The sequence below is a fragment of the Hippopotamus amphibius genome, chromosome 9, assembly GCF_030028045.1.
Source record: "Hippopotamus amphibius kiboko isolate mHipAmp2 chromosome 9, mHipAmp2.hap2, whole genome shotgun sequence".
Taxonomy (NCBI): Eukaryota; Metazoa; Chordata; class Mammalia; order Artiodactyla; family Hippopotamidae; genus Hippopotamus; species Hippopotamus amphibius.
The window spans coordinates 101985691-101999337 of NC_080194.1; the positions used below are offsets into that span (position 1 = coordinate 101985691).

Genomic DNA, 13647 nt, shown 5'->3' on the forward strand with positions numbered 1-13647 from the left:
GGATGCTATAATTCTGTTGCAGTAGGAAAGGGAATTTAACCACATTTCTCTTACTTCCTTTCTCTTTGGTATTTTCATTGAACAGTTGGTCTGTGATGACAACTTAGCTTGGGCATCATACTGGAAAAAAATCTGACTGACTCTGCTGAGCTGTTGTAGGAGTTTGGGTTAGGAGTAATGGACATTAGTAGGGGCCACATTCAAAATACAGAGTCAACCCTTGCTTTGACTCTTTATCTCTAAATTAACATGCATGGAGTCATTTTCAAGTAACATGTACTAATCTAGATTTCTTTCAACCAGGTAGTGATAACCTTTTCTACATCTTAAAGAAGAAATGGTGGAAGTACATCCTGCTTGGACTAGCAGATGTAGAAGCTAATTACCTGATTGTCAGAGCATACCAGTACACAACTCTAACCAGTGTCCAGGTAAGAAGGAGTCCGCTGACCTGTTTGGATTTTATAGCTTTAAGAGAAGAATCTGAGCTTACATTTGCTCACCTAATTTTTTTAAGAACCTGCTCACTTGAGGAAAACCTAAACACAGGTGGATGCTGTTTTCCCGTGGAGCTTATGTGCTAATGAGTAAGGCTTCCAGGAATTAGTGAGAATGTGTACAAGTTAATCAGTTCCCAAACTGCTAATGCTGTAGCAGAATAGAACAGTTGCTACCAAAATAAACATAAATATTTAGTTGGCAATGGATGCTGTGATGTTGGCACGAGTTCTGTTTTATGTGTTGCTTAAACATGGCATATAAAGTGGATATACCACTGTGCTCCAGAAAAGTTGGAGGTTTGCGGGTAAAGTAGATATTCAAGACAAAGGAGAAATTAGGAGGAACGTATTAGACATCTTGGGTAGAGATGGTAGCCAGAAGTAAAACTCATATCTTCATTCCTTTTCTAGGTTTATTCTCACTGGATTGAAAGGAGAATGTTCCTATATAGCAGTACTTTTCACTGCTGTGGACCGGTTCCATCCCTGGTCTGGGAACTGAGATTCCGCAAGCCGCCTGAGGCGGCCAAAAACAGAAAGTTGTCTTACTGTTAGCAAACTATGGAATGTAGCATAACACTACCTCCCCACTGCTGCAGCAACATGTGTTCTCAATGGAGAGGAAAGTAAGATGGATTCCAATGCCAGCTTTAGACTTCACAGTTTACTGAATTTATGACTTTTAATGAATCACTTTTTTTTTTTTAATTTGGCTGCACAGCTCGGCTTGTGGGATCTTAATTCCCTACCAAGGAGGGATCGAACCTGCCCCCTCAGCAGTGAAAGCCGGGGTCTTAACCACTGGACCACCAGGGAAGTCCTGATGCATCACTTTTTTTATATAAAACAGAGATGATCTTGTCTTCAAATTTTAGGAACATGGAAAAATTGAAGTGAGATTAGATTTATTTTAAAGAGAAGGATTAATGAAAACAGTATTTTTCCAATGTGAATATGCATTAAATGCTATTATTACCAGAATGCCTTTTAATATTGTGCTCAGCATTGTCCTCAGCAAATCTCATTGGTTTTGACTGGCATGGGTTAAAAAGCCAAGATAGGAAATATTTGTTAAGACAGACATCATAGGAGGCACATGAAAAACTCAGAATTTCATAAAAATTAAAACCATAAGTTACCTAGAAGATGAAGTTCATCACAAATAGTATTAAGTGTACTTTTAGCAATGAATAATGAGTATAAGTATGTAGAAAATGGCATTTTTCTAGTCACATCTACCCTCATAATCTCATACACAATTTACTTACTTGATTACAATTTCCAGAAACTTTGATCTCTGACTAATGAGAATTAGAAGTTTTGAATTGGTAGAAGGTCTAAACACAGCCAAACAAAACACTTACAGCTGGGTTTTTGTGACTAAAGATGGTGCCTCAAACTAATCTCAAACAATTTCTTTCATTCTAGCCTTGTAAAAAAAAACCTAAGCTTTTGGTTGTCAAAAGTTATGTACTTATGGTACTAGCAAGCCCTACTGTAAAAAGCACATCTAACAACTAAAGATCCTTCCAGCACTGGAGAGTGCCTGTCATTGGAATTCTTCAAACGGATTCTCTCCTTGAGTAAATCTCTGCCCTGGTTAATCAGAAAGGGTGGAACTAACTTCCTTCCTTCCTTCCTCTCTTCCTTCCTTCTTCCCTCCCTCCCTCCTTCCCTTCTTTCTTTCTTTCCACACATGAGACGCAGGATCTTAGTTCTCTGACCAGGGATTGAACCCATGGTTCCTGCAGTGGAAGCGTGGAGTCTAACCACTGGATGGCCAGGGAAGTCTGCCTGAAAAGGTGGAGGTTTACATGGGATGGTCTTTGAACCTCCTTCTTAAGGATTCCTTCAAAGATTCTGTAATTACAAATAGTAAGATAGTAGTTCATGATGTGGCCATTGACATTGCTGGCCTAGGTTTGTGGTCATGTCTCTTCCCACTTCACTGCCACATCTACACATTCCCTACCCTCAGCAGGCTTCTCTCTCTTGTTTTGCTCTATTCTCTCTAGAATGCCCCTTCTCTAAGGCCTAATTCAATTTCACTTTCTCCTCTGTACTCCACTGTATCTCTAATAAAGTCTTAATTCATGTTTATACCCATGCCTCCCCCTCATTCCAGGTTCTCACTTAGTACCTTGCTTACTGTGACTGTACAATAATTTTTAAAGATTAAATTAAATCGGGAGGCTCTTAGAACTAAAAATATCAAACAGAAGACATCTGTCACCAAGAATACATTTTGAAAGTTTCATTGTAGATAAATGACTGAATGTGATAGATATCAGATTAGAAGTCATGGAATTTTAGAGTGGGAAGGTACCTGTGAGATCATTTGGTTTGACCAATTTTTATTTATTTATTTATTTTTATTGGAGTGTAACTGCTTTACAATGTTGTGTTAGTTTCTGCTGTACACTGAAGTGAATCAGCTATATGTATACATGTATCCCCTCCCTTCCACCCATCCCCATCCTATCCCACCCATCTCGGTCATCACAGAGCATCAAGCTGAGCTTCCTGTGCTGTATAGTGTGTTCCTGCTAGCTATCTGTTCTACGCATGGCAGTGCATATATGTCACTCCCAATCTCCCACTTCGTCCCACACTCCCTGCCCCACTGTGTCCACATGTCCATTTTCTACGTCTACATCTCTATTCCTGCCCTGCAAATAGGTCTGTCTGTACCGTTTTTCTGGATTCCACATATATGCGTTAATATACGGTATTTGCTTTTATCTTTCTGTCTTACTTCACTCTGTGTGACAGACTCTAGGTCCATCCACGTCTCTACAAATGTCCCAATTTCGTTCCTTTTTATGGCTAATATTCCATTATATGTATGTACCACATCTTCTTTATCCATTCATCTGTGGTCTGGCCTGTTGATTTCAGATTTTGACTCAAAGGGTGACTAGCTGGAGATCACACAGCTGGTCAATGGCAGGGCTGGGTCCTGAGGCCTTGGGAGCTCTTACCAAGATGTAGGTGACTCCCTTATGTGGCCACTCATTGCCCGCCAAAAACTGTTAGAAATAGAGCAGATTTAAGTTTGATTTTCAGGCACAATTTGAGGATAGGGAGTCTCCTGTGATAGTTTTTAGAGTGACTTTTTCTACTTTTTTTGTTTGAGGAATGTAGTTTAGACTTTGTTACTTCATTATGGCTGGATTCTGTTGGTGTCTTCCAGGACAAGCTATTATCATTTGCATTGTTTAATGATTTGTTATTCAGGCAGGCTCAATAAAGCACTTAAGAGATTAGAGTTCTGCAGCTGTAATAAATAACACAAGGCAAGGTGCCCATTCCTATGCTTGACATTGCAGTGAGAGGCCATCAGTAAATAACTGTGGACAGGATCAAACAGGCTGCTGGAGATTTAGGGGCCTGCCTTTTCCAAGACTGAACAGACACAGAGCAAATCAGGGACAAGGTTAAAAAAAGAACAGGATGAGCAATCAAGAGACAGCATCAGGAACATTGTTAGTAAAAGGAATACAGTTTATCGTTGAGTGCATGTTACAAAATTTGTGAGTAAGAATCCAGTGAATGGAATCTCTTTTTCCGTTATCTGACAGAGATTTTGGATTTGCTGTAATTTTGGCACTCTTAATCCCCCTGCCTTTCAGACTGGCAATATCAGGGGTGTAGCAAGTATTTTCTGGACCCAGGATCAACAGGTGATGGAGGAGTATATAATGAAGATGAGCAGGAGTATTTGCTATAGCAAGTATCTGTCTTCTATGGTGGGGTGGGACACTTTGTCAGGGAGATGGTGTCTGTTTGCTTTCTCATAATAACCTGTACTGTTTTGTAGCTCTTAGCCCAGCTGCAGTTAAATATTGGTTGTGGGATTCTCCTGTGTCTGTCTGGCCTTCTGTGTGGTCCCCTCTGTGTCTCTCTGTTGTCCTCTGTCTCCCAGCTCCTCTCACTGTGTCTCCCACATACCACGTACTTACGTATTTGCTGGCTGAGTGAGTGTCTGCTGGGCCTCAGGATAAGCACAGGTGGGAGTGTAGGGGTAAATCATAGGCTGTTGGGCAGAATTCCCGGGCTCATCAGCTGGCTCCCCCACTTTTAACTGTGTGATTTTGGGCAACTCATTTAACCTCTCTGTGCCTTTGTTTTCCTCGTGTGTAAAATGGAGACCTCAGTTCCAATCTCATAGAGTTGTTGTGAGGATGAAACGAGTTAATCCGGGTAAAGCATTTAGTAGGGGGCTGGCAATAATACACGCTCAGTAAGCACTGACTCCTGTTACTACTTGCTCATCTTTTAGCTAATGAGAGGTGTTTTACGCCATTTGTTTCTCCTTCCATGCAGCTTTTGGATTGCTTTGGGATTCCTGTGTTGATGGCCCTCTCGTGGTTTATTCTTTATGCGAGATACAGAGTGGTCCACTTCATCGCCGTGGCTGTCTGTCTGTTGGGCGTAGGAACCATGGTTGGTGCAGACATCTTAGCAGGGAGGGAAGACAATTCAGGTGAGACTGTGTTCCTTGCTTCTGATTTTGTCACAGAAGACGTTTTGCTTATGTCCTCACTTTTATTTTGCAAAGATAAAGGCAGAGAACATGTCCTGATTAACTGTCTTTAAAATTTAATTTTTAGATTTGCTTGCTTCTGGTCCTCTAACTGCTTCCACACAGCTGTCTTTATGTGCCTACTTGCCCAAAGTCCTTGCTGTTTTTTGTCACACTAAATAGTTTGTTTTGTGTCATAAGAGAGAAATTTATATATTTGCAATAATCTTCTTTTGGCCCATACATTTAGATTAGTTACTGGAAATCCTACTGTAGATTCTTGGTTTTTTGTTTTCATCGAAAAGGAGACTTTGTGTTCACTGAATGACCTCTTTTCCAGTTATTCTGTAGATGAGAACATTTTGATATTCTTTATGTCAAGGTTCAGATAGTTGATAGCATAAAATCTGAATAACGTCTGTGAATTCACCCAATCTACAAGTGACTTCAGTGTCTCCTTTGATTGAGAAAATTACCTCTTACCTAGCTTCCTTACCTATAGTTTTCAATGAATTCCCATAAATAAATTCCATTAATTTCTCATGTCATAGAATCATTATGGTATACACCACCATCTTCCAATCTGCTAGTCTCCTGAGGATCCCAAATAAAAATGAAAGCGGAATTGTGCCAGAAAGTGAGAGGAGCAAGAGTCTAAACTTCTAAAAATCGGGCTTTCTTCTTCTGTAAAATCTTATTTAAATGAATATGAGCCAGATAAACTCCTGGAAGCAAGCTGGAGAGTTTTCCCTAGTGACAAATGTGTTCCTTTTTTGGCTTATCTCCCTATAGGTAGTAATGTACTGATTGGTGACATCTTGGTCCTTCTTGGGGCTTCCCTCTATGCTGTTTCTAATGTGTGTGAAGAATACATCGTGAAGAAGCTGAGCAGACAGGAGTTTTTAGGAATGGTGGGCTTGTTTGGAACAATTATCAGTGGCATACAGCTGTAAGATTCTAAACTTATCCTTAAAAAACAATATAAGCAAACATGTCATAGATGATTACTTTCTAGCTACTAATATTCATTATTTATTTGGCCCCAATTCACATTTGAAATCAATAACTTGCTAAATATCTATTAGAAGATTGTTGAAATGTCAAGAATTATGCCTCATTTTCTTATAATGTGTGATGCTTAAGATTCCTGCTTATAAGGTGGTAGACTTTACATTACCAGTGAAGACTTTCTTTTCCAATTATTCCTAGAAAATAGTAACCTCCTATTCAAAGGGAACACACAGTATCATGTTTTCCTCCTGTAGTTGACTACTGGAGAGTGCTTCTAAGGGTGTCAAACTTGTGTTTATGGACTCCTTTGGGTTTTAGTCTTTGTCACTTTAATTAAAGATAATTATTTTTATACTCTAAGAAAAATTGAAAAGTCAACATAATTCATCACCTTGGTGAAGTACTTAAAGCTTGAAGCAACTTAATTGCTTGTAAAATAGTGAAAATTAGTATAAAGATCTCTCTGTGACCTCTTGTTTTAATCACAGATTGATTGTGGAGTATAAGGATATTGCCAGCATTCAGTGGGACTGGAAAGTTGGTATGTACATATGTAATAATTCATTTTAGTCTTTCCCCTCACTGACACACACCAAGAAATAAATACTTCATGTTAATAAAACTATTTAGGCATTTTTAGTACACAGAGATCTGTAGTGGTTTACCTTGAGTTTTCTCTGAGAACATGTAAATGAACCCCCATAAAAGTTAATCCTTAATCTTTACCTTCGGGAATAGCCTTTCTTGACTAGGAATTCTGAACAAGACTGACCTTTGGTCACACTAGCTTTCAACTAGATCTGTATCTCGAGTCCTCAGACTTCTTGCGAAGACTGTCTGCTTGATGTAATTTGTGAAGCATTAACCTGAATAATCTGATGGTGTGTAGTCACCACCACCTTCCATTGCTACTCTCATCTGATGGTTGTAGGTGTCCGCACTGGTAAATAACAGAAGGAAACAGTGGTGGGACAGTTAGGAAAGATTTGAACTTTATTTAGTGATGGGTGGAAAGAAATTGAGTAGTACATGAAGTGTCATTGAAATTCATTTACCATGCATGGATGATTTCATTCAAGTAAATAAATTAGATTGCCTGTGTGTGTGTGTGTGTGTGTGTGTGTGTGTGTGTGTGTGTGGAGTGAGGCTGGAGAAGCGGTAGTGAAGTAGAGATACTGCTATAAGCACCCGCATGACTAGCTCTTATGAGATGAACAGAAGATAATGGACCTAATGGGCTTTGATACCCTAAAAATACTTTACTCTGATTCAGCCATACAAACCATGTCCAACCGTGATGCCTTTTATCATCGGCATCTCTTTGCCCTGGGCAGGTGGATAGCAGGGGGTGATGAGAGCTGTTGACTTATTCACACCATAAGCAAGAGTCTGTGGCCTTGAACATCTAACACTCTGTTGAATTTAAGTTCTTCATCTACATCATATCTTATCATGTTTTTCCTGAGAGCTTTGTATATCTCATTTGCAATGTTTGCTGTTAACAAGGGGCTTTGTGGATAGTATGTTAAAGGTATCAGGGAGTTTTATATATCAATCAAGCTTTAAAAGCACCTTTATCTTTTGATTTCTTCCTATAACATTAGATATTTCATTTTTTTTCACAGCCCTGCTGTTTGTAGCATTTGCCCTCTGTATGTTTTGCCTGTACAGCTTCATGCCACTGGTGATTAAAGTCACTAGTGCCACTTCTGTCAACCTGGGCATCCTGACAGCTGACCTCTACAGTCTTTTTTTTGGACTCTTTCTGTTTGGCTATAAGGTGAGCAAATAGATCTTGTTCAAATAAGGACACTTGTTTGGTTTAAAAGAAGTAATGGTTTTTTTTTTTTTTTTTTTTTTAAGATTTTAGATCCCAAAATAAAACCTTCTCATCTCCTTGACAAGAATTTCTTTGGACACTCACTCCAGGCAAATAGCATGTTAGTCTTATTATAAGAGTTTTGCTTTGAGAACTACTGCCTTAGAAATCCATCTTTCCGTAATATAAAGCTTATTGATCTGCCTGCTATGACAGTCATTTAAACAAATAGTTAGAATGTCAGCTATTGCTTGATAATTTTAGTTTTAGTTGGGGATAGCAATTATATTTCCTTATCCTTATGAAATTTTGTATCTGGGTGGAAATTGCTTGGCACTGATATACACTATTCCCAGGAATTGGCCATGAACTCACAATGCCTACTTCAGTGTGTTCTCAGAAATTTCTGCTTAAGAAGCATAAACCAGGACTTCCCTGATGGTCCAATGGTTAAGAATCTGCGCTGCCAATTCAGGGGGCACGGGTTTGGGGCACCGGTTTGATCCCTGGTTGGGGAACTAAGATCCTGCATGCTGCATGGTGTGGCCAAAAAAGAAAAAAAAAAGCATAAACCATTTTTGCTTTGCAAGGTTACATATCTCAGGAACCAGCTATTATCTTTGCAAACTTGCTGGTTAAGCTATTCCTGAACTGAGACTGAAGAAGTATTTATAGCTTTTTGGTGGCATCATTAAAAAGTAACAAATGTCAAAGTGAATGAGAGAAGTGATCCTGACAGGCCTAGATTTTTTTTTTCCTCTGATAATAATCATTAAGGGGTACAAAGTGGGCCTTAAAAGTGAGTTAGCTGTTCTCTGGTGCTATTCTTGCATTTCACATGGCCACCACTAGTGGACCATGGTGTTTTTATTCTGCAGTTCAAGGCCAGTTGATAGCTACCCACACCCAGAGAAAGCCTGAGAGCTCTGCAGTGTAACATTTGGCCCTGCTAACCTGTGCTGTTTTGTTGTTGTTGTTTTGTTTTTCTTTTTGCTTTTTTAATTAATTAATTAATTAATTAATTGACTGTGTTGGGTCTTTGATGCTTCACATGGGCTTTCTCTAGTTGTGACTAGCAGGGGTAACTCTTCATTGTGGTGCGTGGGCTCCTCATTGCTGTGGCCTCTCTTATTGTGGAGCACAGGCTCTAGGTGCCTGGGCTTTAGTAGTTGTGGCACATGGGCTCAATAGTTGTGGCCCACAGGCTTAGTTGCTCCACGGCATGTGGAATCTTCCTGGAGCAGGGCTCGAACCCTTGTCCCCTGCATTGGCAGGTGGATTCTTAACCACTGCGCCACCTAGGAAGTCCTTTTTTTTTTTTAACTAAACATATTGAGATAGCTATAGTAGTTTAACTTTTACTTTTCACTCATAAGTAAAGTAATGTCCAAGGGGGAAGTAAGGTTAAAAAAATAAAAGCTTCAAAGTGAAAGTATACTTGTTGCTACCTAAGTATTATAAGCTCCCTTAATGTAGCTATCTGCTCTTTAACTGCTATTAACTTGAATGAGAACAAACCTTTTTGTGTGTCATTTTTTTGGGCACATGATTTTATATTATTATTCTCAAAAGTAAAACATGCAAACTATAAATTGCTTTGCAGTTTTTTGCTTTATGTTTCTTTGTTGCTGCATGTCTAGCAGCTCACTCTTAACTCAGATCAGGTTTTATTCTTTTTGGTCAAAGGCTGTTTCAAGACTTGTGGAGCAAAGAGGAGGTCTGCTGCGATCTTCAGAGTACATTACAGGGAAATCATTCAGAGCATAAAGAAGATACCTAGGATTTTAGAAGACATTTTTAAAGACAGAATCATAAGCTCAGTGTATGACCAATTAAAAAAATTGTAGTATCTAAAATAACTTTGGCTCTGATATTTTGAAACAGTTGAAAAAGACAGTAAATTTTTCTACATTCATTGCTGTCAGACTCTGCCTCCTCTGACTGATGTTGAGTAAATGCTCACTGGACAGAGTAGCCATAAGGAACTTCCTGTGTTGATGCAGACACAAAGGGTAGAGTTAAACAAGGTAGGAGCCTCTAGTTCAGGAGACTTGTTATCTCGCTCCCTCAGAGTTGCTCTCTTCTAATAAAGGTGCCTACATTTAATTTAATTTAATCACCTGCCCTCTTAAGAGCAACAAGATACTTTTCTCGTATAAATATTGAAAACCATCAAACCAAACAGGATGTATTTTGAATGTTACTTAGGTTTTCCCATGGGTAACAGTGAACATTCTATTGGAGAGCATGATTGACTTTTATGATACTGACTTTAAAAGTTTTGGGTTCTCTAAGTAGCCTTAACTCTCCTTAATCTTCTATGAATCATTTTCCCCCCAAAATATTTATTCAGCTATATGTTGGGTGCTGTGCTGAGACTGGACCCAAGAATGAAACCCAGGGAGGAAACTGGCTGCTGGTCCACCTGACCTTATCACTGGCTTTGCATCATAACTGAGTCCAGGGGAGGCCTTCCAGCTCTCAGGAGGGCTGTGGCTATTGCATTCCTTAGAAAGTTCTAAAGGTTTAAGGTTAAGAAGTAATTGAGTGTCTATGAAACATTAACATGTTGAAGCCCACAGCTGGAGATGACCAGCAATCTACTCATTTCCAAACCCATTTCTTTTTACCTTCTATCTTTGGGAATGTGTCTTACTTTTTCTTCTCTTTCATCTTCTTTCTCTTCTCCTCCAACCCATTGTGTTTTCTTTTTTTTTTTTAAATAAATAAATTTATTTATTTATTTATTTATTTATTTATTTATGCCTGCATTGGGTCTTCATTGCTGCCCACGGACTTTCTCTAGTTGCCGTGAGTGGGGGCTGTTCTTCGTTGTGGTGCTCGGGCTTTTCATTGTGATGGCTTCTCTTGTGGAGCGTGGGTTCTAGGTGCGCAGACTTCGGTAGTTGTGGCAAGTAGGCTTCAGTAGTTGTGGCTCATGGGCTCTAGAGCACAGGCTCAGTAGTTGAGGTGCGTGGGCTTAGTAGCTCCACTGCATGTGCGATCTTCCCGGACCAGGGATCGAACCTGCGTCCCCGGCATTGGCAGACAGATTCTTAACCACTGGGCCACCAGGGAAGTCCCCGTTGTGTTGTAATTGCTTCATACCAGTGTTGTAAGCTGTGACTAGGGTCTGAAACTGGGTCTCTCACGGTACCATGCTGACCTTTTACTCCCTCCACTAAGTAAGTGGGACTAGTTGCGAGGTGGGATGCAGCTAGATTATCACAGAGAAAGGCAAAAGTCCATTTCCTAGAAATCCAAGAATCTGGTTGGCTGACATCTGGGAGATGCTGGCTGATGTCTGGGTGGTGCTGGCTGACGTGCGGGGTGATGCTGGCTGACGTCTGGGGGATGCTGGCTGACATCTGGGGGATGCTGGCTGATGTGCCAGGGAATGCTGGCTGACGTCTGGGTGGTCCTTGCAGAGTCACATATTCACCAGTACACACACATGAGACAGCTTTGGCCATTAGCATCTCCTTGGGCAACTTTCAGAAAAAAAGATTATGAGAAGGTGACCCTCAAAGCTCAGTTGACAAAAGGCAGCAGCAAAGATGTGTATGTGAGGGAGCACTGTCCATAGCCTGTTCTCTCTTCCTAGTTTTCAGGACTCTACATCCTGTCCTTCACTGTCATCATGGTGGGGTTCATTCTGTACTGCTCCACCCCGACGCGCACAGCAGAGCTGGCTGAAAGCAGCGTGCCACCAGTCACCAGCATTGGAATCGACAACCTGGGACTGAAGCTGGAGGAGAACCTCCAGGAGACCCACTCTGTGGCCTTGTAGCTGGAGAAGAAAGCACACACGTACATCTGAGGTTTCCTGGGACGCTGGGAGCTGTCACCTGGATAAAACTGAGCCTACTGCCTTAGGACACTCGGAAAATTATCAGACTCAGAGTGAACAGTCTGTGGCATTGGATTGGATTGGTTAGATTTTACGAAGGAATACAAAATAATTTATCAAAAGTAGAAATACCAAAATAGAGCAGAAGCCAAGGCCAAGATTGTGTTTCTGTGTGTTTGAGGGCCAATACCTGTTAGTGTCAGGGAGACAAGGTGTGGGGCCCACACTGGGGTCTTAGGGGCACAAGTGGGAAAGCAGGATCGGGCAGATACCCAGGTGCGTGTCAGCCTCATCACAGAGCCTGAGCACAGGCTGTCCAGGCTGGGCTGGGCAGTCAGGAGGAGGGACAGCCCATGGTATTTTTTCCTCATTTGGAAGCATCTGAGTTTTGTCCTGCTAAGGAGTTATTGTCCACAAGCCTCGTGGCCTTTAGGCCACTAGATGAAGGCTGGTGAGTGATTGTAAGTGCTGGGGAAATGGGTGGGGCAACACTTGAGCAAAATCCTGAGCTAAACTGTGAGTACCACAGAAGCCGTACAGTAGAGTGCAGTAAACCCAGCAACCTTCTCCCAGTTGTTACTATGCTACTTCTTAGCAAATCATGTGCCATGAGATTTTTGTGATACTTCTTCAATACAGAGTGTTAATACGCAGCATCATTATGATGTCAACTACCAGGATGCCACTTTACAAAAACTATGTAAACTTTTGTGGGTAAAAACATAATAAAGAAATGGAGGGTAAGTATTCCTATTATTAAAAGATTTTGATTTCATGGAAACATGTTTACTGTGTGGTTTTTTTTGATTACCACTTCCCCTTGTGGATTTTAAATTTTAAATATAGTCAATATTTCCTCATATCCAACTTTTTTTTTTTTAAGAATCTTGTCTTCTTAAGGCAAAGCAAACCTACCTATCAGAATGGGCAGTAAATCAGAGTAAGCTCCCTGAGCATTTGCTGGAATAAATGTTTAAAAATTTTGAATGACCTGAATGGGCTTTAAAAAAAACATTTTTGAGTGAAATATTCCTGCAGCCAATTAAAGCTGATGCTTGGTTTTCACTCCTTACTATTAACAACTGTCAGTAGTGGAGAAAAGCTTATGTTAAAATGTTTGGCCTTTTGGGGAAGACTTCCAGTTTGATTAATACACTGATTGTTTCTTAAAATATCTTGCTGAATAATAAACCTGTGTGTATAGGGATAGTGGTGACGTAGAGAATCTCAGGTTACAATATCCCACGTCTGTTGAGGCTGAGCTTAAACGTCATCTCTACTAGGAAGCCTTTTTTAGGCCATCTGGGCTGGGTGCCCCTCCTCTAGGTGCTCAGGGCCCTTGCTGGTTCACATCTTCCTCGTAGCACTTAATTGAGGTGCTTGCCGTTTAGCTGTGTCTCCTCACCGTGGGTTGAGCTCTTCCAGGTCAACAAGCTTTTATCATCTTTCTAGTCCTTTGGTCATCTCACTTCTTGAATGATTATTAAATGCACATTGTCTTTGGTCCAGTTCAGAGCATTTAAAGGGAGAGTGATCTAAAATAAGGCCCTTTATGCAGATACATGTCTGTAGGGAGTAAGTTATCCTACTCTGCTCTCTTTCTACCCATCACCCCAAATCCTGGTGTCTCCCCTTACTTGCTCCCTTTGGAAAGGGGCAGAGGAGTTCCAATCTGGGCATCCCAAATTAAAACTCAGAATTCAGTGTTCCAAAGCAGCAATGCTATGAATGGCATTCACCAACTAAATAATAATCCGTACTGCAAGGCTGTGCATCCTGGCTTGAATAAGTTGTGAAGACTGTCAGTTCAGCCTGCATAACACCACTTTCATGGAAGATGTGTTTTCAAACACCTGGCTTACACACAGCCTTTTGAAACGCAACGCGTTCTTAAGTTGAGAACTGCCTATAAATTCTTTCTCAGCCTATTAGAGCAATATTG

The 13647-nt window shown here is 40.6% G+C and overlaps 1 protein-coding gene across 4 annotated transcripts in view; it reads left to right on the forward strand.

Annotated features, from left to right (window-relative positions):
- SLC35F2 (solute carrier family 35 member F2) overlaps window positions 1-12475 on the forward strand; it is a 50728-nt gene extending 38253 nt beyond the window's left edge. Inside the window, exons 3-9 of one of the 4 annotated variants that reach the window (XM_057695783.1) lie at window positions 304-431; window positions 4827-4986; window positions 5818-5974; window positions 6525-6577; window positions 7662-7816; window positions 7900-7976; window positions 11460-12475. In XM_057695783.1, the coding sequence (XP_057551766.1) occupies window positions 304-431; window positions 4827-4986; window positions 5818-5974; window positions 6525-6577; window positions 7662-7816; window positions 7900-7976; window positions 11460-11601 (872 nt within the window). In that variant the 3' untranslated portion in view covers window positions 11602-12475. The remainder of the gene's footprint in view (window positions 1-303; window positions 432-4826; window positions 4987-5817; window positions 5975-6524; window positions 6578-7661; window positions 7817-7899; window positions 7977-11459) is intronic. The other 3 variants (XM_057695785.1, XM_057695784.1, XM_057695786.1) reach the window with 3 other exon arrangements.
- The last annotated feature ends 1172 nt before the right edge of the window (window positions 12476-13647 follow it).